This window comes from Bubalus bubalis, chromosome 12 (assembly GCF_019923935.1).
Source record: "Bubalus bubalis isolate 160015118507 breed Murrah chromosome 12, NDDB_SH_1, whole genome shotgun sequence".
In the NCBI taxonomy this organism is placed as follows: Eukaryota; Metazoa; Chordata; class Mammalia; order Artiodactyla; family Bovidae; genus Bubalus; species Bubalus bubalis.
In genome coordinates this window covers 40,327,798-40,353,669 of record NC_059168.1, presented here as the reverse complement: position 1 = coordinate 40,353,669, position 25,872 = coordinate 40,327,798, and the positions used below count along the sequence as shown (strand labels likewise).

The 25,872-nt window shown below is 34.3% G+C and overlaps 1 protein-coding gene across 4 annotated transcripts in view; it reads left to right on the top strand.

The window, feature by feature from the left end:
* The window catches only part of FANCL (FA complementation group L), a 91,450-nt gene that overhangs the window by 64,867 nt on the left and 711 nt on the right, over positions 1 to 25,872 (top strand). For 3 of the 4 annotated variants that reach the window (XM_006070296.3, XM_006070299.3, XM_044925926.2), the window contains 6 exons: positions 19,879 to 20,029; positions 22,461 to 22,544; positions 23,013 to 23,058; positions 23,139 to 23,220; positions 24,190 to 24,306; positions 25,609 to 25,680. In XM_006070296.3, the coding sequence (XP_006070358.1) occupies positions 19,879 to 20,029; positions 22,461 to 22,544; positions 23,013 to 23,058; positions 23,139 to 23,220; positions 24,190 to 24,306; positions 25,609 to 25,680 (552 nt within the window). The remainder of the gene's footprint in view (positions 1 to 19,878; positions 20,030 to 22,460; positions 22,545 to 23,012; positions 23,059 to 23,138; positions 23,221 to 24,189; positions 24,307 to 25,608; positions 25,681 to 25,872) is intronic. The other variant, XM_044925927.1, reaches the window with a different exon arrangement.

Below are 25,872 nucleotides of genomic sequence, written 5' to 3'. Positions count from 1 at the left end.
CATATATAGCTCTATGAGTTCCCACTTTTAATTGATAACTAAATTACCAAATAATGGTAATTTTATCTTTAATTTTTTGAGAAACTGCTATACTGCTTTCCAGAGCTCCTGTACCATTTTACATTCCTACAACAGTGTACAAGAGTTTCAGTTTCTCTACATCCTCCTAAACACTTACTTTCTGTTAATGAGTGTGAGTGAAATGATCTTATAACAGTTTTGACTTGCATTTCCCTAAGAGATATTGAGTGTCTTTTCATGTACTTATTGGCCATTTCTGTATCTTCTTTGGATAAATGTCTTAGTCAGCCCTTTGCCCAGTTTATTTTTTTTTTTAATTTAATTTAATTTTTTAACTTTACAGTATTGTATTGGTTTTGCCATATATCAAAATGAATCCGCCACAGGTATACATGTGTTCCCCACTCTGAACCCTCCTCCCTCCTCCCTCCCCATACCATCCCTCTGGGTCGTCCCAGTGCACCAGCCCCAAGCATCAAGTATTGTGCATCGAACCTGGACTGGCGACTCGTTTCATATATGATATTATACATATTTCAATGCCATTCTCCCAAATCATCCCACCCTCTCCCTCTCCCACAGAGTCCAAAAGACTGTTCTATACATCATCAGTGTCTCTTTTGCTGTCTCGTATACAGGGTTATTGTTACCATCTTTCTAAATTCCATATATATGCTTTAGTATACTGTATTGGTGTTTTTCTTTGTGGCTTACTTCCCTCTGTATAATAGGTTCCAGTTTCATCCACTTTATTAGAACTGATTCAAATGTATTCTTTTTAAAATAGGTTGTTTTTGTTGTTGAGTTTTAAGAGTTCTCTATATATTCTAGATATTTATCCTTTATCACATACATGATTTGCAAATGTTTTTCCCATTCTGTGTGTTGCCTTTTTACTCTGTTGCTGTTGTCTTCTGATGCACAAAATTTTTAAATTTTCATCAAGTCTAACTTTTCCTGTTGTTGCCAGTGCCCTTGGTTCTATACTGAAGAAATCATTGCCCGATTCAGTGTCGTAGAGCTTCTGCCCTCCTGTGTTTTTTCTGAGAGTTTTATACTTAAACAGCTCTTAAATCTATGTCTTTGATCCATTTTAAGTTACTTTCTGTATATGGTACTAGATAAGGGGCCAACTTAATTATTTTGCATATTAATATCCAGTTTTCCTAGCTCCATTAGTTGAAAAGATTGTTCTTTTCTCATTGAATGATCTTGACACTTTGTCAGAAATGATTTGATCATGTATATGAGTGTATATTTCTAGGCTCTGTCTTCTGTTCGCTTTGTATTTTATCTGTCTGTATGCTAGTACCACATTGTTTTGATTGCTGTAGCTTTATAGGAAGTTTTGAAATCAGAAAATGTGATTTCCACTTTGTCCTTTCCACTTTTTTCCTCCATGTTATTCTTTTTCAAGATTGTATGGCTATTCAGGGTCTCCTAAGATTCTATGAGTTTTAAGATGGGGTTTTCTGTTTGTGCCCCCAAAAAATGTCATTGGGATTTTGATAAGGATTGCATTGTCCTCCAGTTCATGAATGTGGGTTGAGATTCCTTTTATTGATGTCTTCTGATAATTTTTATCAGGAGTGATATAACCATTTGTGTTTTCATTTTATGTCCTTAACCTTCTTGGTTAATTACTAAGGCTTTTTTGTTTTGTTTTCTTTTTTGATGATATTGTAAGTGGAATTGTTTTCTTAACTTCTTTTTTGGGTTGTTTATTGTTGGTGTTTGGAAATGTAACTAGTGGTCAAAGAGGTATCCTGGCCCTTTGCTGAATTAACTTCTTAGTTCTAACAATTTGGGGGGGAGGTGTTTAGGATTTTTTGCCTGTAAGTTTATATCATCTGCAACCAGGGATAATTTTACTTCTTCCTTTCTTATTTGGATGCTTTAATTTCTTTTTCTTGCCTAATTGATCTAGCTAGAACTTCCAGTACTGTGTTGAATAGAAGTGATGAAAGTAGGTATCCTTGCTTTGTTCTTGATCTTAGAGGAAAAGCTTTCAGTTTTTGAGCATTATGATGTTTGCTGTTCTTTTTTATAATATGGCTTTTATTTTGTTGCAGTAATTTTCTTTGATCTTTGTTGAGTTTTTATCATGAGAAGGTGTTAAATATTGTCAAATGTTTTTTTCTGGGTCAGTTCAGATGATTAAATGGATTTTTTTTCATTCCATTAGTATAGTGTTCTACATTTTATTGATTTTCATATTTTGAGCCATTTTTGTATTCCAGGAGTAAATCCCACCTGATCTCTGGTGTAATATTTTTAATATGCTGCTAAATTTGGTATTTTGTTGAGGATTTTTCTTTTATCAGTATTCAAAAGGTATCATGGTTTTTAGTTTTCTTGGGGCTTTAGTATCAGAGTAAAGATAGCCTCACTCAATATGCCAGCAAATTTGGAAAACTCAGCAGTGGCCACAGGATTGGAAAAGGTCAGTTTTCATTCCAATCCCAAAGAAAGGCAATGCCAAAGAATGCTCAAACTACCACACAATTGCACTCATCTCACACGCTAGTAAAGTAATGCTCAAAATTCTCCAAGCCAGCCTTCAGCAATATGTGAACCACGAACTTCCAGATGTTCAAGCTGGTTTTAGAAAAGGCAGGGGAACCAGAGATCAAATTGCCAACATCTGCTGGATCATCAAAAAAGCAACAGAGTTCCAGAAAAACATCTATTTCTGCTTCATTGACTATGCCAAAGCCTTTGACTGTGTGGATCACAACAAACTGTGGAAAATTCTGAAAGAGATGGGAATACCAGACCACCTGACCTGCCTCTTGAGAAACCTGTATGCAGGTCAGGAAGCAAGAGTTAGAACTGGACATGGAACAACAGACTGGTTCCAAATAGGAAAAGGAGTACGTCAAGGCTGTATATTGTCACCCTGCTTATTTAACTTCTATGCAGAGTACATCATAAGAAACGCTGGGCTGGAAGAAGCACAAGCTGGAATCAAGATTGCCGGGAGAAATATCAATAACCTCAGATATGCAGATGATACCACCCTTATGGCAGAAAGTGAAGAGGAACTAAAAAAGCCTGATGCAAGTGAAAGAGGAGAGTGAAAAAGTCGGCTTAAGCTCAACATTCAGAAAATGAAGATCATGGCATCTGGTCCCATCACTTCATGGGAAATAGATGGGGAAACAGTGGAAACAGTGTCAGACTTTATTTTTTGGGGCTCTAAAGTCACTGCAGATGGTGATTGCAGCCATGAAATTAAAAGACGCTTACTCCTTGGAAGGAAAGTTATGACCAACCTAGATGGCATATTAAAAAGCAGAGACATTACTTTGCCAACAAAGGTCTATCTAGTCAAGGATATGGTTTCTCCAGTGGTCATGTATGGATATGAGTGTTGGACTGTGAAGAAAGCTGAGTGCCGAAGAATTGATGCTTTTGAACTGTGGTGTTGGAGAAGACTCTTGAGAGTCCCTTGGACTGCAAGGAGATCCAACTAGTCCATTCTAAAGGAGGTCAGTCCTGGGTGTTCTTTGGAAGGACTGATGCTAAAGCTGAGACTACAACACTTTGGCCACCTCATGCGAAGAGTTGACTCATTGGAAAAGACTCCGATGCTGGGAGGGATTGGGGGCAGGAGAAGGGGGCGACAGAGGATGAGATGGCTGAATGGCATCACCAACTCGATGGACATGAGTTTGAGTGAACTCCGGGAGTTGGTGATGGACAGGGAGGCCTGGCCTGCTGTGATTCATGGGTTGCAAAGAGTCGGACGTGACTGAGCAACTGAACTGACTGACTGAAAGACAGCCTCTTTATACTTACCTAAAAATTAGTTAGGAAGTATTTTACCCTTATCAGTTTTTTTGGAGAAGTCTGAGAAGTATTGGTGGTTGTGGTTGTTGTTCAGTCAATAAGTCATGTCCAACTCTTTGTGACCCCAGGACTGCAGCACTCAAGGCTTCCCTGTCTTTCACTATCTTCCAGAGTTTGCTCAAATTATGTCCATTGAGTCGGTGATGCCACCTAACCATCTCATCTTGTGTCACCATCTTCTTCCCCCCACTCTCAATCTTTCCCAGAACCAGGGTCTTTTCCAGTGAGTCAGTTCTTTGCATCAGGTGGTCGAAAGTATTGGAGCTTCAGCTTCAGCATCAGTCCTTCCAGTGAATATTCAGGGTTGATTTCCTTTGGGATTGACTGGTTAGATCTCCTTACTGTCCAGTGGAGTCGCAGGAGTCTCTCTAGCACCATATTTTGAAAGCATCAGTCTCTGGTGCTCAGCCTTATGGTCCAAGTCTCACATATGTACATGACTACTAGAAAAACCATAGCTTTGACTATATGGACCTTTGTCAGAAGAGTGATGTCTTTGCTTTTTAATATGCTAACTTTGTCATACGTTTCCTTCCAAAGAGCAAACATCTTCTGCAATCACTGTCCACAGTGATTTTGGAGCCTAAGAAAATGAAATCTGTCATTGTGTCCACTTTTCCCCCTTCTATCTACCATGAAGTGATAAGACTGGATGCCATGATCTTAGTTTTTTGAATGTTGAGTTTTAAGCCAGCTTTTTCACTCTCGTCTTTTCACCCTCATCAAGAGGCTCTTTAGTTCCTCTTTGCTTTCTGCCATTAGAGTGGTATCATCTGCATATCTGAGGTTGATGATATTTTGTTAAGTTCTTTAAAATGTTTGGTATAATTCATCGATGACACTATCAAGTCCAGGACTTCTCTGTTGAGATCTTTTGCATACTGATTCAGTCTCCTTACTCCTCATTATTCTATTCAGATTCTCTATTTATTTGTGGTTTAATCTTGGAAAGTTTTGTGTTTCTAGGAATTTATTCATCAAGGCTATGCAATTTGTTGGTGTATAATTTTTCATGAAATTTTTTCATAAAATTTCATGAAATCTGTCTTATAATTCCTGTTTTTGTAGAATGGTAGTAATATCCCTACTGATACTTGATTCTAATAATTTGAATCCTCTTTTTTTCTTAGTCATTTATCTAAAAATTTGTCCACTTTTTGAACTTTTAAAAGAATCAACCTTTGGTTTCATTGATTTTTCTGTTGTCTTTTCATGCTCTATTTTACGTATCTCTTCTCTAATCCTTTCTTTCTGCTAGCTTTGAGTTTAGTTTGGTTCTTTAGTTGTAAAGTTAGGTTGTTGATGGTGAACTTTTTCTTGTATGTATTTATAACTATAAATATCCTCTTTACTACAACTTTTGCTACATTCTGTAAGTTTTAAATGCTGTGTTTTCATTTTTTGTCTCTTAAGTTTTTTCTAATCGGGCTTCCCTTGGCTCAGTGGTAAAGAATGTGCCAGCCAATTCAGGAGACGTGGGTTCGATCCCTGGGTCAGGAAAATCTCCTCCAGAAGGAAATAGCAACCTACTCCAGTATTCTTGCCTGGAAAATTCCACAGACAGAGAAGCCTGGTGGGCTACAGTCCAGAGGTGTAAACAACAGCAGTCAATTTTCTGATTACACTATGATTTCTTATTTGATCCATTGATTAAGAGTATGTTGTTCAATTTCCATAAATTTGTGGGTTTTCCAGTTTTCTATTACTGGTTTATAACTACATTCAGTTGTGGTTGGAAAAGATACTTTATATGGTGTCTGTTTTTTCAGATGTGTTCATATCTATTTTATAGCTTGGAACATGATATGTTCTGGAAAATATTCCATGTGCATTTGGGAAATATGTACTTTTGTTACTGTGTGGAATATTCAATATATGTCTGTTAGATCTTGTTGGTTTGTTGTGTTGCTCAAGTACTCTGTTTCCTTATTTATCTTTCTGGTTGTTCTGTTATTGAGAGTAGGGTATGGATGTCTCCCAAATATTATTGTACAACTATTTCTCTTCAGTTCTATTAATTTTTGTTTCATGTTTTGATGGCTGTTAGGAGCTGCATGAAAGTTTGTAATTCTTATAAATTTGTGCTGAATAGAACCTTTTATTAATACATAATGTTCTTCTTTGTTTCTTATAATCTATTTTGATTTAAAGTCTATTTTGTCTCATATTAGTGTAGCCACTCCTGTTTCTTTTGGTGATTGTTTACATGGAATATCTTTTTTCATTTTTTCAGTTTCAGCTTATTTGTGTCTGTGGATCTAAAGTGAGAATGTTATCAATAGCATGTAGTTGTATACCCACCCTGCCAGTATGTCTTTTGATTCGAGAGTTCAATCCATTTACATTTATAGTTTAATACTGATAAGGAGGCACTTAATCTGTCATTTTGCTTTAGAGTTCAATTGATTTTTTTGGAGGCTAAACATTTAAATTCCTTTTGTCATATATTGTCCTGGATATTCTATATTTCCTCTATGGTTACTGTTAGGATTACATTTAACATCCTGAAGTTATAATCCTCTGATTTATACCAACTTAACTTCAATAATACACAAACTTTGGTCCTTTACAGCTCTATACCGACCCTTATCAATTGTCAAAAATTACATATTTACATAGCGTGTGTTCAAAACCATAAACTAATAATTCTTTTAAATGCATTTGTCTTTTAAATTATGTAGGAAATGAAGTGTAAAGTTACAAACCAAAGTTCCTGTTACATTAGCTTTGAGTAGAATAATTCTTAGTTTTAAAACATACGTTAAACTCTTAAATCATGTACCAAAGAAGGAGTGGGGTTAACAATCATTTTTATAATAATACTACTTTTATTATTTGCCTCATGTACTTACCTTGACTGAGATCTTTAAATCCTCATAGGGCTTCATGTTACTGTCTAGTGTCCTTTCATTTCAACTTACAAGACTTTTTTTTTTTAACATTCCTTAAAGGACAGGTCTAATGGTAGCAGACTCCTTTAGTGTATCTGGGAATGGCTTCATTTCTCACTACATTGATGGATAATTTTGCCAGCTTTAGGATTTTTTGTGAATTAAAAAAAAAATTTAGCACTTTGAGTATATCACCCACTGTTTTCTGGTCATCAAATTTCTGATGAGAAATCTGCTGATAGTTTTTGAGAATCCCTTGTATGTGATGAGTCACATCTCAGTCTCTTTGAAGGCTCTCTGTCTTTTGAAAGCTTGATTTTAATGTGTCTTTTGTGGATCTCTTGGAGTTCATTGAGCTTCTTTGATATGCATATTTATGTATTTCACAAAATTTGGGGATTTTTTAGTCATTATTTCTTCAAATATTCTTTCTGCCATTTTCTCTTTTTCTTCTGGGATCCCACAATCCACATATTGGTTAACTTGATGGTGTTGTACAGTCTCCTTAAACTCTGTGCACTCTTCTTCCATCTTTTTTCTTCCTACTTCTCAGACATAGTAACTTCTGTTGTCCTGTCTTTATGTTCACAGATTTTCTTTTGCCTGTTCAAACTCATCTTTGGATTCTCTTAGTGAATTTTTCATTTTATAGTTATTTTATGTTTTTTCAAGGTTTTCTTTTTCTGTATTTTTTATACATTGTTATCTTGACTTTCTCTACATGTTACTTTAAAGCATATGTATCAGTTGTTTCAACTTTTTTGTCTCAGGTCTATTTTTAGGAGCTGTTTGTTTTTTCTGTTAATTTATGTTTTTCCTTTGAGTCAGGGCTACACTTTGTTTTTGATGCCCTGTGATTTTGTTGTTGTTGAAAACTGGAAATTTTAATCATATAATGTGGTAACTATAGAAATTGGATTGTCCCCTCTCCCCAGGGAGGAAAGATCAAATTCTCTCCTGTTTTTTGTCAATTTGTGTGTGTGTGTGTGTGTGTGTGCATGCGTGTGTGTGTTCTTGATTGTTGTAGGCCATCTTCTTGTCCAGGATCAGCCTGAGGTATAAACTTAGGGTCTTTTTTGAGCCTGTACCTTTCCCTGGGCATGCAGAGTGACTTCCTAAATTTTCCTGTAATGGGAGTTGCCTTTTTTTTCTTTCAGTTGTGTTGCAATACAGTTGACATATTGCACTGGGTAAGTGTGAGCTGTACAGCATATTGACTTGACATATATGCATAATGAAATGAATAGCAGAATAAGTTTAGTGACTGTCCATCTCATATAGCTAAAAAAAAGGCAAAAATTATTTTTTCTTGTGATGAGAACTTTTAGGATTTACTTTTAACAAGTTTCATATACAAGTGTTAATTATATCAATCATGTATATTATATCTCTAGTATTTACTATAACTAAAATTGGAAGTTTGTACCTTTTGACCACCTTCATCTGATTCTTCTACCCTCCACCCCACCCCCTCCTCTAGTAACCACAAATATGATCTCTTTTTCTGAGTTTGTTGTTTGAAGTATAATTGACCTACAACATTTTGTTAATTTCTAGTGCACAATATACAGTGATTCAGTATTTCTGTACATTTCAAAAACATCACCATTGTAAATCTAGTTTGCCATCCGTCCACATACAAAGATACTACAATAATATTGACTATATTCCCCACATTGTACATTTCACCCCCATGACTCATTTATTTTGTAACTGGAAGTTTATAGGTCTTAATTTTCCTCACCTATTTCACTGATCCCAGTTGAGTTGCTTTGAATGTTAGTCTTTAATACCTGACACTCAGAAGAGGAAAAAGAAAAATGACGAGGGGGGATGGGGCAGTGACTCACAGTACTCTGCAAGTCACTTTTGCAGGAGATTGAAGGGAGTGAAGGAAGAACAGTTGAAGGAAGTGCAACAGCAATATCCAGCTGCTTCTTTGTCTTTTCCTCTGAGATGAGAAGCGGCAACCAGTCATCAGAGCACAGACACGTGATATTTGGAGGACACATCCTGTTCTTACCCTGACTCATGTAGACTGTGTGCAGGGTGCTCACGTAGTGTGTGCAGAGCTGCCTGTCAGGGAGCAGGGTGACGGGTAGCCCCTGTGAAGCTGAGCTGAAATTGACCAGAGTTGCAAGCCTTCAGTGAACTTGAGAGTTCCAGAATAGTTTCTGACAGTGCATTTGTTGTCTAGGTGCGGAGACGGATTCCTACTTTGCTTTCTACTTTGTAGTCTACCCAGAATCCTCATCTAATTAGCTTTACTTTTTTTTTTTCTTTTTTGATGGTCTACAATATAGGATAGCTTTGGACTACATTGGAAGTGCCTATACATTTTCAACATACACCTGACAGAATTTATTTGCTTCTCTTTGCCTGTCTCCCTTATCTTTTTTATAAGCAGAGTAGCTACATTCTGTAATGGCTACACATGGAGTGAGTATGTTTCATTTGATTTGGGGCATATATACTCTCCACATGTCTTAAGAATAGTAGCAAGCGGTCAGTTATAGTAAAAGTAAACTATAAGAAGAGTTGATGTATGCCTTATGGATTATATGCCAGAGAACAGTATTTGATTAAATAGATTTAGTTATACCTACAGAAAGAGTTGAGAACATCAATGAAGCTTGCAAATAAGAGCAAATGAACTGATATTTAAGAGATTTATCATCTCTTTAAAGATATCTTATTGGGAATATTGCAATTAATATTAAAATTAAATTTCTCTAAAAGTTTAATCTCTTGATATTTCCTTATTCTGTTGAAGCTTTTTGAATCCCTCAGAGATAAAGACAAAAATGATTATTAGAGGATTTATCTGCATGTATTATAGGAAAGTATAAAAAAATCAGAATGGAAAGCAACTGTTGCAAGTACCAGAAAATTATGCTATTAATTTAAGTGTCATCAGAGCACAAAAAGATCACATTCCGGGACTGTGAGAAAATTATTAAAATACTGGAAATAATAGTACTTAAGATGAAGATATTATACTCTAAGATCTGGTTAAGTGACTGACATTATTATATCACTTCAGGTATTATAAAAGTAACAAAATGCTTTTAAAGATAATAAGCGTTACATTTTGAGATTGGCAGTGTTCACACTTTTCTGCTTAAGTGCTTTCCTAGTTTAACATAATTTAATAACAGTTATGGGGGAATAGCTAACATCTTAGTTCCCATATATATCCTTTCTCCTTCCTTGTTCAATATATACATATACAAGTGATAAAACTTTATTCTCTAAATGGTGGGTTAATGAACAGTTACTCTTCTGCCTTTGTCCTTGGTGTTAGAAGTTTGGCTATTTTGTAAACTGTTTAGCTCCTAAATGTTGAGAAATATACTACAAATCTGTTGCAAAGAAGGTACTGCTACATAGAGCCATTACTATCCAGAAATCAGATGAGTGTTTTTTAAAACAGCCTGGTGTGTGCATGCTGAGTCATATAGTCATGTCCAACTCTTTGAGACCCTATGGACTGGGTCCATCAGGCTCCTCCATCCATGAGATTTTCCAGGCAAGAATACTGGCGTGGATTGCCATTTCCTTCTCCATTTAAATAGTTTTTTTTGAGGTATAATTGATATACAATAAGCTGAATGTATTTAAAGTGTATGATCTGGTGATCATTGAGAAATGTTTACATGGGTGAAGTCAACCCCACAATCAAGATAATAAACATTTCCACAGCAACCAAGTTTCCCCTTCCCCTTTTGTCCCTCTTGTCCCTCCTCCTGATCCCCAGGCAACTACTGCTCTCCTCTCTAGAGTTTTATGTAATTCTATGTACTTTTCTGTGTTAGGTTTCTTTCCTCAGCATAATTAGAGATTTATCAGTGTCATAGCATGTACTAATAATTCATTCTTTTTATGCTGAGTAGTACTCCTTTGTATGAATGTAATCACATATTGTTTGTTTACCTATGATGGACCTGTGGGTTGTTTCCAAGATGTGGCTGTTATGAATAAGGTACTATGAACATTATATGAATATCATTATATGAATATATGCTTTCATTTCCTTTCAGAAAATACCTAGAGTTAGCATGGCTAGATCACATAGGAGATGTACAGTTTTTTTTTTTCTTTTTTTTCCCTTCTTGAAAAATACTGTTAAGAGAGCAAAAAGACAAGCTATAGACTAGGAGAAAATATTTGCAAGACATATAGATAATGCACATGTGCTTAGAATATACAAAGAGCTCTGAAAGCTCAGTAATAAGACAACAGCCCCAAATAGGCAGAATTTATATACACACACAGACATATATACATGCTAAATCAAATAATCCCTTTTATTACTATTAAAGCTTTATATATATAAATCAATTTTAAGAGGAAAGTTTATTCAAAGTAGGCAGATTTAACTCTTGGAGAATTGACCATATGTCAATATGTCACTTCCCTTTTGGGACATGGCTAAGACTTAGATAATCCTTGCTCCCTACCTCACTTCCTTTGCATCCACTTTTTACTCAGCCTCATTGGTTCAGTTCATTTCATGATTGTGTATCTTGACAAAGCACCTCACCTCAGCCCTACCAACACTCTTACCCCAGAGCTCTTCTAATGCTGGACCAGTGATGCCTGTGTGAGCCACCAGGCGTACGTACGTATGCAGATCTGGAATGTGAGAGAATTTGTAACCCCACTTAGAGCAACACGACCAGTCAGGAGTGGAAGCCAGTGAATAAGTGCTCCTGAATTGTTTCTTGGGTGGCAATTCTGAGGAACTTTCTCCAGAACTTCTCACAGAGCCACCGTTGACCACTGTGACTATCTTGAAAGTACCTCACTTTAGCTTTCTCTCTTCTCTTGTACTCTTTCCAGTCCCTACTCCCTCAGTCCCTAAGATTACTTTGAATAACCTATCTGTACTGCCAGCTCTTGCCTCAAGCTTTGCTTTTTGGGGGAGATTTCCAAGTTAAAATTACCATTGCATATATCACTTAATGTTATAGCTACAAATAAAAATGATATAGGACAGTGGTCCAAATACACCAGTTAAACTTATGGCCCACAAATTTACCTTCCTGAAAAAATCCTGGTGTTTGCCTTTTGTGTGTTTCATTTGTTCTTCAAGATTGAACAAAACCTTTGCAGCTCTATGTGACCTTCTAAGCAATATAACTTGACAATTCTTTTAAAAACTCAATTTATTTTAATTCAAGGAGTATACTAATCTCTCAAATGATGACCTTACCCCTACAGAACTTTTTCTTTTTTTTTTTTTTAATTTTATTTTATTTTTAAACTTTACATAACTGTATTAGATTTGCCAAATATCAAAATGAATCCGCCACAGGTATACATGTGTTCCCCATCCTGAACCCTCCTCCCTCCTCCCTCCCCATTCCATCCCTCTGGGTCGTCCCAGTGCACCAGCCCCAAGCATCCAGTATCGTGCATCGAACCTGGACTGGCAACTCATTTCATACATGATATTTACATGTTTCAATGCCATTCTCCCAAATCTTCCCACCCTCTCCCTCTCCCACAGAGTCCATAAGACTGTTCTATACATCAGTGTCTCTTTTGCTGTCTCATATGCAGGGTTATTGTTACCATCTTTCTAAATTCCATATATATGCGTTAGTATACTGTATTGGTGTTTTTCTTTCTGGCTTACTTCACTCTGTATAATAGGCTCCAGTTTCATCCACCTCATTAGAACTGATTCAAATGTATTCTTTTTAATGGCTGAATAATACTCCATTGTGTATATGTACCACAGCTTTCTTATCCATTCATCTGCTGATGGACATCTAGGTTGCTTCCATGTCCTGGCTATTATAAACAGTGCTGCGATGAAGATTGGGGTACTCGTGTCTCTTTCCCTTCTGGTTTTCTCAGTGTGTATGCCCAGCAGTGGGATTGCTGGATCATAAGGCATGTCTATTTCCAGTTTTTTAAGGAATCTCCACACTGTTCTCCATAGTGGCTGCACTAGTTTGCATTCCCACCAACAGTGTAAGAGGGTTCCCTTTTCTCCACACCCTCTCCAGCATTTATTACTTGTAGACTTTTGGATTGCAGCCATTCTGACTGGCGTGAAATGGTACCTCATAGTGGTTTTGATTTGCATTTCTCTGATAATGAGTGATGTTGAGCATCTTTTCATGTGTTTGTTAGCCATCTTTATGTCTTCTTTGGAGAAATGTCTATTTAGTTCTTTGGCCCATTTTTTGATTGGGTCATTTATTTTTCTGGAGTTGAGCTGTAGGAGTTGCTTGTATATTCTCGAGATTAGTTGTTTGTCAGTTGCTTCATTTGCTATTATCTTCTCCCATTCTGAAGGCTGTCTTTTCACCTTGCTAATAGTTTCCTTTGATGTGCAGAAGCTTTTAAGGTTAATTAGGTCCCATTTGTTTATTTTTGCTTTTATTTCCAATATTCTGGGAGGTGGGTCATAGAGGATCCTGCTGTGATGTATGTCAGAGAGTGTTTTGCCTATGTTCTCCTCTAGTTTTATAGTTTCTGGTCTTACGTTGAGATCTTTAATCCATTTTGAGTTTATTTTTGTGTATGGTGTTAGAAAGTGTTCTAGTTTCATTCTTTTACAAGTGGTTGACCAGAGTTCCCAGCACCACTTGTTAAAGAGATTGTCTTTAATCCATTGTATATTCTTGCCTCCTTTGTCGAAGATAAGGTGTCCATATGTGCGTGGATTTATCTCTGGGCTTTCTATTTTGTTCCATTGATCTATATTTCTGTCTTTGTGCCAGTACCATACTGTCTTGATAACTGTGGCTTTGTAGTAGAGCCTGAAGTCAGGTAGGTTGATTCCTCCAGTTCCATTCTTCTTTCTCAAGATCGCTTTGGCTATTCGAGGTTTTTTGTTTTTCCATACAAATTGTGAAATTATTTGTTCTAGCTCTGTGAAGAATGCTGTTGGTAGCTTGATAGGGATTGCATTGAATCTATAGATTGCTTTGGGTAGTATACTCATTTTCACTACATTGATTCTTCCAATCCATGAACATGGTATATTTCTCCATCTGTTAGTGTCCTCTTTGATTTCTTTCACCAGTGTTTTATAGTTTTCTATATATAGGTCTTTAGATTCTTTAGGTAGATATATTCCTAAGTATTTTATTCTTTCCGTTGCAATGGTGAATGGAATTGTTTCCTTAATTTCTCTTTCTGTTTTCTCATTATTAGTGTATAGGAATGCAAGGGATTTCTGTGTGTTGATTTTATATCCTGCAACTTTACTATAGTCATTGATTAGTTCTAGTAATTTTCTGGTGGAGTCTTTAGGGTTTTCTATGTAGAGGATCATGTCATCTGCAAACAGTGAGAGCTTTACTTCTTCTTTTCCAATTTGGATTCCTTTTATTTCTTTTTCTGCTCTGATTGCTGTGGCCAAAACTTCCAAAACTATGTTGAATAGTAATGGTGAAAGTGGGCACCCTTGTCTTGTTCCTGACTTTAGAGGAAATGCTTTCAATTTTTCACCATTGAGGATAATGTTTGCTGTGGGTTTGTCATATATAGCTTTGATTATGTTGAGGTAGGTTCCTTCTATTCCTGCTTTCTGGCGAGTTTTGATCATAAATGGATGTTGAATTTTGTCAAAGGCTTTCTCTGCATCTATTGAGATAATCATATGGTTTTTATTTTTCAATTTGTTAATGTGGTGTATTACATTGATTGATTTGCGGATATTGAAGAATCCTTGCATCCCTGGGATAAAGCCCACTTGGTCATGGTGTATGATCTTTTTAATGTGTTGTTGGATTCTGATTGCTAGAATTTTGTTAAGGATTTTTGCATCTATGTTCATCAGTGATATTGGCCTGTAGTTTTCTTTTTTTGTGGGATCTTTGTCAGGTTTTGGTATTAGGGTGATGGTGGCCTCATAGAATGAGTTTGGAAGTTTACCATCCTCTGCAATTTTCTGGAAGAGTTTGAGCAGGATAGGTGTTAGCTCTTCTCTAAATTTTTGGTAGAATTCAGCTGTGAAGCCGTCTGGACCTGGGCTTTTGTTTGCTGGAAGATTTTTGATTACAGTTTCAATTTCCGTGCTTGTGATGGGTCTGTTAAGATTTTCTATTTCTTCCTGATCGAGTTTTGGAAAGTTGTACTTTTCTAAGAATTTGTCCATTTCTTCCACGTTGTCCATTTTATTGGCATATAATTGTTGATAGTAGTCTCTTATGATCCTTTGTATTTCTGTGTTGTCTGTTGTGATCTCTCCATTTTCATTTCTAATTTTATTGATTTGATTTTTCTCCCTTTGTTTCTTGATGAGTCTGGCTAATGGTTTGTCAATTTTATTTATCCTTTCAAAGAACCAGCTTTTGGTTTTGTTGATTTTTGCTATGGTCTCTTTTGTTTCTTTTGCATTTATTTCTGCTCTAATTTTTAAGATTTCTTTCCTTCTACTAACCCTGGGGTTCTTCACTTCTTCCTTTTCTAGTTGCTTTAGGTGTAGAGTTAGGTTGTTTATTTGACTTTTTTCTTGTTTCTTGAGGTGTGCCTGTATTGCTATGAACTTTCCCCTTAGGACTGCTTTTACCGTGTCCCACAGGTTTTGGGTTGTTGTGTTTTCATTTTCATTCGTTTCTATGCAAATTTTGATTTCTTTTTTGATTTCTTCTGTGATTTGTTGGTTATTCAGCAGCGTGTTGTTCAGCCTCCATATGTTGGATTTTTTAATAGTTTTTCTCCTGTAATTGAGATCTAATCTTACTGCATTGTGGTCAGAAAAGATGCTTGGAATGATTTCTATTTTTTTGAATTTACCAAGGCTAGCTTTATGGCCCAGGATGTGATCTATCCTGGAGAAGGTTCCATGTGCACTTGAGAAGAAGGTGAAATTCATTGTTTTGGGATGAAATGTCCTATAGATATCAATTATTTCAAAACTCAAAAGTTTTAGAAGACTGAAATCTTGTCCCTATATTTTAGAAAATAATAGCAGTTGTTAATGCATTTTTGACTTCTGTCCTTAAATATGTGAGGATAGAAAATGTAATCCAAATATTTTCATCCTGGTATAACAGTTCTTTTAATTAAAGAGGAAATGTTTGTTCTATAGTGAATCATAAATTATTTATAATGTGAATGAGAAAATGTTTATAAGCATAATTTGGAAATAAATGGGAGTATTTATAGTAACTGGCATTTTGAAAGAAAATATATGTACTTTTGAGTGGACAGAATCTTCTACTTTATGAATTTTCAAAGTTATATTTGAATTCTTGACTTTAGATGTGAAAGTCACCTTAATAGTTATCTATGCTTTTGATTCTATGGCACACTCACATTTATAGACATAATATTAAGGCTTCAAGAGGCTGAGTATGTCTTGATCAGATACTTTGTTACCCTACAAGATTAGAATGGTGATAGTGAACTGGGTTCTTTTATCTTTGTATTGGAGATCCTAACATAGTCCTGATGCATGGTTGAAATATTAGTTTCATTAAATTTAGTATATTTTTCACTATACACATCATGAAATGAAAGGATAGTGGACAGACCTTTTATTTCTGTTTCTATCTGTGCTCTTTTGTGATTATACAAATAATATATATTATTGTGGGAAGCCTGGACAAGTACAAAGAAAATAAAAATTGTCATTAAAAGGGTCGTTTTAAAAACCATACTACTTAGTGACAAATGAAGCCTTGAATCAAAATCATTGGTGTTGAATCATAACAAAGCCATTATTCTAGAATGGATTAAGGGCCTATACCATGGTCCCATAGAACTTTCAAAATGCTCACATCTTCAGTGGTGTTCTGTAATAAAGCAGTGACTAGTAATGGGAGGGCTGTAAGAAAGAAGCCATACCATGGAATTGAGCTGTCTAGTTATTGAAAGCGGAGAAGGCAATGGCACCCCACTCCAGTACTCTTGCCTGGAAAATCCCATGGATGGAGGAGCCTGGTAGGCTGCAGTTCATGGGGTCGCAAAGAGTTGGACATGACTGAGTAACTTCCCTTTCACTTTTCACTTTCATGCACTGGAGAAGGAAATGGCAACCCACTCCAGTGTTCTTGCCTGGAGAATCCCAGGGACGGGGGGAGGCGGGGGGGGGGGGGGGGGCCTCGTGGGCTGCCATCTCTGGGGTCGCACAGAGTCGGACACGACTGAAGCGACTTAGCAGCAGCAGCAGTTATTGAAAGAAAAGCTACTTTGGGAAAGCAGACTCACCCCCACCCCCCAATCCAGTATACCTTGTTTTTTGTACCATCCTCTTAAATTGGAGGCTTTGCTCATCTCTGAAACTTTGCACTTTACTTCATCATACCTGAAACTCTGCACTTAGAAATAATGTCTAAACTTATGAGGTGAAGTATTTTTTAAATGATTATGTGAAGTTTTTCTCTGGGAAACTTTATCCCCTATTCTTTAATACGTATGTATGTATTTTGAAAGTTGATTTTCAGGAAGTAACCTTTTATATTAAGGGTGTTAATCCTTTGTCTAATGTGGTGCAGATCTTTCTGATTTGATAGGTTGTGAATTTCTCTAGGTCAGGGACCATGTGTACAAGATAGTTTACAATTCAAGTAGTATGCATTTTACAATTTGTTGAGGGTACAGCTCATGTTCTTTGTTAAGAAAACCCCAAAAGGACATAAGGAAACTTTGAAAAGTGTTGGCTGTATCTGTTACCTTGATTGTGGTGATGGTATTATGGATATATGCATATGCCCAAAGTCATCAACTTGAACACACGGAATATGTGCAGTTCTTTGTATGACAAGTATACCTCAGTAAAACTATTAAAAATCCCAACATACTGTCTAGGAAATGGTTTATTGTATTTGCATCTAATGGTTAATGACTTTTATTGTAAGCAAAGAGATTACAGTATTAGATTTACAGAGTACAAAAGTCCATTACAGTAGGAGGGCTATGTCTAAAGGAAGAAAATTCAGTTAGAAGGTTGTTTTAGTAATCTACTTAAAACTATGCTTAGATTCCTGGCTTAGGCAGTAGGAAAAGTAGTAGTCCCTTCACTAAGAAAAAACAAAACAGGAAGGGAATTCTTCTTTGGGAAGATGATGACCATCTCAGTATGGTGTGCAAGTTAGACAGCCATATAGATATCATCAATATAGAAATGGCTAAGTAGTTTTGGATTCTCTATCTGGGCTAAATAAGTTTGTGAATCATCATAGAGAATGTGGTTATTGAAGCTTGGAGTAGTAAATATACCCACAGAAAGTATTTCATTTTATTTTATATAAACATATCTTTGTATGCATATTGAACAATATTAACTGTAAGTCATGATAAAGAACTGTGGTTTTAATCACTGATAAAACATAATTTGCAAGCTACTTGTAAATAATGGTAGTCCTAATCAATAGAATGATGAAGGTCATCAGTGGTTATAGTTTAATGTCAAATAGTTTAGTTCAATTTAAACAAATATTTATTGAACAGTTTTTAGAATTTGTGCTGCTTTTATTCCATGGTCATATCACAAGGACAAAAACATCACTTTGAGAAGAACTGCACTTAATGTGTAATGTAAACCAGGAAATCATAGTATCAGGTTTGTAGAATACAAAAATCAATTGCAATGTAAATGGTGGGCTTTAGGGAAATATAACTAGAGGGGAAAAAAATCCAGTTGGAATGTTGACTTACATGGTTTTAAGAGAGGGACTGATATGTTCAAGGCTTTATTTTAAATAGGGTACCCTGCAGGAAAGTAGATGAAGTCAAGGATGGCAAATCTAGATATGGAAATAAGAATAATGGATTATTTTGATAGTATAGAATACTAAGATAATTACCAAGAAATGTTAAATATGGACTTATGTCTCATATTAGCTTTTGAACTTATTAGGTGATAAGACCAGAAATCTACAAGGGTCAAAACTGGTTTCTTAGTTAGGTATATAAAGAATGATGGTGTGTTCAGTGAAAGAGGAAATAAAGGACATCTCATAGTTTAAAAAAAAAAAAAAATACTTGGGAGTCTGTGGTTTTCTGATTTCTGGATTCTGGCATCTAAACTTGTAGATAAGTATGATATACTAGAAGAGAACAGACATCCTACCCTCAAATTCCTAAAAGGTTATTTTTGGACATTACGTTCTAGTTCCTAGTCTTTTTTTCTGTGTATAGAAGGTTAGAAGAGTTGAAACTACCTTTGTGAATCTGAGCTATGAAATCCATCTACATGTAAAACCCTGCTGAAGTGAGATGAAATAGATTTTTCTTAAGTACATAAGTATAAAATACATTTTTAAAGGAGTTATTTCTTTTCATCTTACTCTGGGTGTATCATATTCTTAAATTATTGGCTTGTATCAGTTATTTTGGATGAGTACATTTGCAGTATTTTTGGTGACTTTTTTTTTTATTTGAAACAATAAATAAAATCCCTAATTCTTTTTTAATGGTTTTAGTTTTGCTTTTTATATAAAATATTTAGTAAATAGTTGTATCTTTTTAATCATACATTATTTTATGAGAAACTCTTGACTTTGAATCAGGTAATTATAAATTGATTTTTAAAGTCAGTGACAGCTTTAATTCTTGTTATGTAGTGAAATGTATTTAATTCCCATAAAGGATTAATGCCTGAAATACTGAATTTAGAGACTGGCTAAAAATTTAACATCAAAAGAAATCTTGTAATTTCTGTTTGAATTCTTTAAAAATGAGGAGAGCCTTTTCATAATCTCTGTCTAATTAAGTCTGCAAAGTTACTTATTAATAGTGTATCAAAGAGCACTGTAAACACAGTGCTTGGTAACTGGGTAAAATTTTTCATATTAAAAATTGTGTAGACTGCTGAATATATATTATATACATTAGTAGTTTAAATATACTTTGTAGTAATTACTTTTCCATACATATAGTACAAAATTAATCATAATAAAAATAAATATGGTTTTTAAAAAGTTTACTTGGTAAGTGTACAGTTCAGTGACAGTCAAAGAAGAATTCTGTTAATACTAATAGTGGTGAAGAGATACGAAGCAGGGAGAGTTAACTGTTGTTTACTAGAGCCCAGTTTTAGCTGAAATGAAACAGAGCTTAAAACTTGTAAACTGAGTTGTAAATGGAAGATTACCTGCTATTGATAGTCATGCAACTTACTCAGCTTTCACTTGTCTTTTCACAGAGCTCCTTAATAAGCATTTATACTCAGTTTTTGGCAGCATTGGAATCACTGAAGACATTCTGGGATGTTATGGATGAAATTGATGAGAAGACTTGGGTACTTGAGCCAGAAAAACCTACACGGAGTGCTACAGCACGCAGAATTGTATTGGGTAGGGTAAAGGAGGATTAGGGAAGTTTTTTGTTTTTTTTTAAAGATGTTTGAGTGTATTTTGTATTACTTTGGAAAAGAAATCTAAGATGACATTGGATTTTAGATAAGACTTTTTTGTATGAGGGATGAACTATGATTTATTAGTACATATTTAAATGTAAATATTTTAAGTAGAAAGGACAAGTACTGAGGTGTTTCATTATAAAAGGTGATGATCTAATCCATGGATGTAGCATTCAGATAGTGTTTAATTAGCTTTTAGTTAGCATGGAAATTGTGGAGTAGATTTTTTTTTAAACTTCCATTACTTGGGAAAAAGCTGTTAGAAATAATGAAGTCTTCATTTGTGAAACTAGACAAGATTAGTACGAACAAGTCTGGGAATATTTTCTAACAGGAATATAGAGGAGGATAAAAGAACCTGAAGTGGGCCATACATGCCATTGAAGAGTAAAAAGAAAGCTTTACAAAATAATAATTGAATATATTTTAAGTATTGTACTCCTTAGTATTAAGTATTATATAATATATTAATTATATTAGTATTAATAATAAGTATTATAGTAAATTTTCTTTACTATAAATATGTGAAATTAATAAGATAAGGAATAACCATAAATATCATCCTGGCAATATTACCATATTCTATTTACTATGAAATTACTGTTTTATATATTATCATTATGAGCAAGCAATACATGAAATCAGTTTTAAAGTTCAACCTTTCAAGATTTTAGATGTTTTAAAACTATATTTGAGATCACAGTAAATAAACTATAGTTTTAAGAAGGATATTTTGATGTGAATCATATCCAAATTACTGAGCAGTTTGCATAGTTTCTACCTAGGTATAATAGATTATCTAGGTGGGGAAAGGGACACGTTACTATGAGAAGTAAGAGAAGTGCAGCAGTTCTACAAATAGTACTGTTACTTACTGAGTTTGAAAAAGCCTTAACAGTATTTAATTTAGAATAATTAACCAAGTTACAGTATATTTGTGAACAAGTATATATTAAAATGAAAATATTGTCTCCAAAGAAGTATAGTATTAACGGCCCCATTATATAATTATTTCTCCAGGTTATGGTTAAATACACTTTTTACTTTATTTCTCATGGTTCAGCATAAACAACCTTGGTTTTATTCACTTTCGTTATATATTTACGTTTTAGCTACTTTTTTTTTTCCTTCAGGCACTGGTTTGGCTTTCTAGGACCAAGTTTTCAGCAAGTTAATCAAAAGATTCGATAGTATGACCATTGTTGTTAAGTGAAAGTAGTTTCTGCAGCCATTAGCAGATGATATTGCTAAAGGCTAACGTGAAATTTGTGTTCGTGGTAAAAAATTCATTAAACAGTGAGATTATAAGTTAACTTTGTAATTTTGTTTTTCTTATTGAATTACTGTACTCATTTTTTATTTTACTTGATTATCTCTTTTTGCCGGATCTGTAATAATTGTATTTATATTGTTGCCAACCTTAGCTATAGTGTATAGAATTTATCAAGACATTTTTACCATAAAAATGAAATCCAAATTAACCTTAAACAGTTATACTATATGTACGTTCAATAAAAGCAATAAAATTTCTGAAATTTGTACTATAGTATAGTTAAAATTTATCGAAGAATGTAGTATCAAGTAGAAATTGCTTACTTCTTAGATTTCATGAACTGTTAGTTGTTTTTGATATTAAATGAACAGTTTCCAAACATTTAATATGAACTGAACCCTTTGTTAGCCTACATAGGACATCTTCACATGGAGAAACAATGTTTGTATAAAATTCAAATCTTAAACATTTATTTTTACCATTTATTGTATTTTTAGTCTTTTATGTTCTTCTTTTCAAGAAAGTTATAGAAGTCATTTAGAGTATTTTTCAGTTTGTAACTTGTAATTTTATATATTGAAGATTTTTATCACTTCATAGAAAATTGTAATTCAAACTTTAATGGAATTCCAACCAGAATTCAGGTGGCTCAGTGGTAAAGAATCCGTCTGCCGATGCAGGAGATGTGGGTTCAATCCCTGGGTTGGAAATATCCCCTGGAGGAGGAAATGGCAACCACCCCACTGTTCTTGCCTGGAAAATCCCATGGACAGAGGAACCCAGCAGGGTCTTCTTCCAGGGAGGGTCGCAAAAAGTCAGACACAACTGAGCAACTGGGTGCACACACACAGCTTATGAACTGGCACTGTTTTTTGAAACTTAGGATCCCAAATCTTTAGTCATGATCAAAGTTTTTAAAATTACTTCACTTCTTTTAAATTATGAATTAGTAATGTATTTACTTTTGTAAAAAACCATATAAAACAATCTTTCCTTGGATATACAATGAACTAAGTACCCAGACAAATTACTCCTTTATATTTTTTTTATGAACCGTTCTAATTCTAAAAGCTTTAATATTCTTTTATTCTAGGGAATAACGTTTCAATAAATATAGAGGTAGACCCCAGGCATCCCACCATGCTTCCTGAGTGCTGTTTTCTTGGAGCTGACCATGGTATGAGATCTCAGGTTTAAATGTTTTTAACAGAATAATAAAATCCTTGTCCACTACTGAAATAATTAAATATTCTAATGTATTAATATACTAATGGTAAATATCTTAAATGAAAATGTCTCATCGTGAACTCTACTTCTGTGTTTCTTTATATATATATATATATATATATATATGATTTAGATTTTCTAATCAAATAGTTAGGAAACGAAATCCTGTAATTAACAAATACTATGTATATTTCAGATTTTGTAACTGCATGATGGTAGATGTTAACTAAACTTGTGATAATCATTTTGCAAAATACAGATTCCAAATCATTATGCTGTATACCTAAATATATAATACAGTGTTATCAGTTATATAGCTCAATAAAGAGACAAATTCTGTGCCAAATGTGACTTTAAAAATGAAAGCAGCAAACCCTAAATTGACAATTTTTTTTTCTTTTTAAAAAAATATCTGAAGTGGTAAAACCCCTGGGAATTAGGCTGAGCAGAAACATACATTTGTGGTAGGTATCTTTGCAATACAATTTTTACTTTTTTCTATGATTAAACAAATTTAATAACAATTTTTTTTTCATACTTTCAGGGATCCAGAAAACAGTCTGTTACAAAATTTGAAAGATGTTTTAGAAATTGACTTTCCAGCTCGTGCTATCCTGGAAAAATCTGTAAGTTTTGTCAGTGCTTTGATATTCCAAATGGTATTGCATAATGAAACTTAAATGTTCTTTTAGGCACCAGAGAAAAATGAGGCTGAGAGGGAAGGAACTGGAAGAATATTACAACAGATTTCTGAACTGCAAGCAACAGTTGCATCAAAGAACTTATTAACCTTTGATTGGTGTTATAAGTGTACTTTTTTCATGGTCTTCAAGCAGTGAAGTGATTAATGACATCTTTATTATTAAAAATAGGGGGAAAGTTCCAGTATAGCTAATGAGATGTTTGGATTGTCTATACTGTCTACTTATGGCTTACTGAAATAAATTTCTAATTAGTTTGAAAGAAGTCTTTGTGAAAGATGGCAGTCTAGTTTTTTATTTTTTATTTTTTTGTTTGTTTTTTTTTAATTTTATTTTATTTTTAAACTTTACATAACTGTATTAGTTTTGCCAAATATCAAAATGAATCCGCCACAGGTATACATGTGTTAAAACTGAATAGATACTACTACATTGCAAAAATAATAGAAGTGATTTATGACGAACATGGACTACTAAATTGGTGGTATGTTTTTGTCTTTTTCCGTTAGTTATGTACTTTTGAAGTTTAGTATAATCACAAACTGATGTCAATTCCTGTTTTTGCATTCTATCGTGGCATTATATTGATGTACAAACTAGAAAAATTACTTAAGCCCAAACATCTAGTGAGCCAGAAGTAGAACCTGTTTTTTAGTATATCTGTGTATATTATTTACTGGATGAAAAAGGAAGCCTTCTCTTGCAAATAGCTTTTCTAAGGTGTTAAACAGTGATGTGACTGTATTTTCTATAACATAGTAATATAGTTACCTTTATAAAAATGTTATAAAAATTTAACTTTATCTAACACCATATTCATTCTTTACTTCACCTTGTGTATTCTTATTTCTTTTTTCCTCCCACCCAACCCCAAATATTTCTTTTCTTTTGAAGGATTTTTCTATGGATTGTGGGATTTGTTATGCCTATCAACTTGATGGTGCCATTCCTGATCAAGTGTGTGATAATTCACAATGTGGCCAGTCTTTCCATTATATATGCTTATATGAGGTAAAAATAAAAATATCAGCAAGACTTGACAGTGTAGGAAACACACATGTGAAATCTAAAATAAAATCTGTTTAGTCAATAGTGATCACCTTTTTTGCCATTAGCTCCTTTACCATTCATTCCAAATGCCCTGTTTCACTTCTTCATGGTTACTGATGAACTTAGAAATGTTCTAAAGTATCCAAGAAGGGGGGACATGTATCTAGACTGTATTCATGGATTTTTCACTGATGTATAACAAATTAAAGATTCTGATGGAACATTGGAATCTTTGTGTAAATATCTCATGTAACCACAGTGTAGACTCAAACAAGTAGGACTAATGGTGGAAATAAAGTGAAAGGGAGCTAGTACCACAGAGTACCTGTTACTTTTCAGGCTATATTTAAGTACAGAATAAATGTAATAATCCTACTTTTGATGTTAAGAATGCATTTTGTGATCTGAATATCTCACAACACTTAGTGACACTTACTGTTTATTATATGTTAAGTCTGCTTTCACTCCTGTCTGCAGCCACTTGCTCTCTAGCATTTATCTTAGGGCACAGTGGACATTCAATTAACTATGTGTGCCTCTGTCGACAAAAACAACCTGTCATTGTATAGTGCTTTCACTGTTCAAAGACTTCCTTAAAATCACCTCATGATTTTTGTGATTAGTTTAGTGGCTGGTGCTATCTGCAGTTTAACAGTGGAGAATTTAGGTAGGGATGCAATATACCTTATATAAAATCATAAAATATGAGGTCTAATTATAGAGATACTCTTAAGGGAACATATGCTTTCTTTTGTAATAATGAAAATTCATTTAATTTTTAAAAATGGGTTGCCTCCTGCTTGTAATTAATGGGTTGAGAATTAACCCCACTATTGGTGATTAAGATCAGAATTAATACCTAAATTTTAAGAGCCTATGGTACCTTTTATAGCAGGAGTTCTTAATTTGTGATTCATGGATTTAGGTTAGGTCTGTGAACTCCATGAATTTGAACACACTATTTTTGTGTACAGCTGTGCTAGGGTAGAGGAGGTATGTGCATTTTATCAGATTCTTAAAGGGGCCTGTAATTTGATTATAAATCAGTGGTACAGACCTTAAAATCCATACTGGTTTCCCCTTGTTTTTTAGCATTTTAGTAGTTTGGTGTTGGCTCAGAAAATGCTTCTTGCAAAAGAAAATTAAGAAGGCAAATCTTCTGACATAAAAATATAGTGTACTCAAAAAGAATGAAATGGAATTTGGAGTACCTGTAATCATGTTGACATTCCTCCTCTTTTCTTCTCTGTTCAAAATTTTCAGTGGTTGAGAGGACTACTGACTAGTAGACAGAGTTTTAACATCATATTTGGTGAATGTCCGTATTGTAGTAAGGTAAGCAAATTATTTGTCACATTTCATAAAACTGTACCTAGCTTTCAGTAATGTGTTTTAGAAGATTTATTTATATAGTATAAAAGATTTATATATATAGTACATGTAGTATATAATTTTATATCAGTATATATAAAACTTTTAGAAACATTTGTCAATTTATTTTAAAAAAACTTCTAAGATAAATTTGCC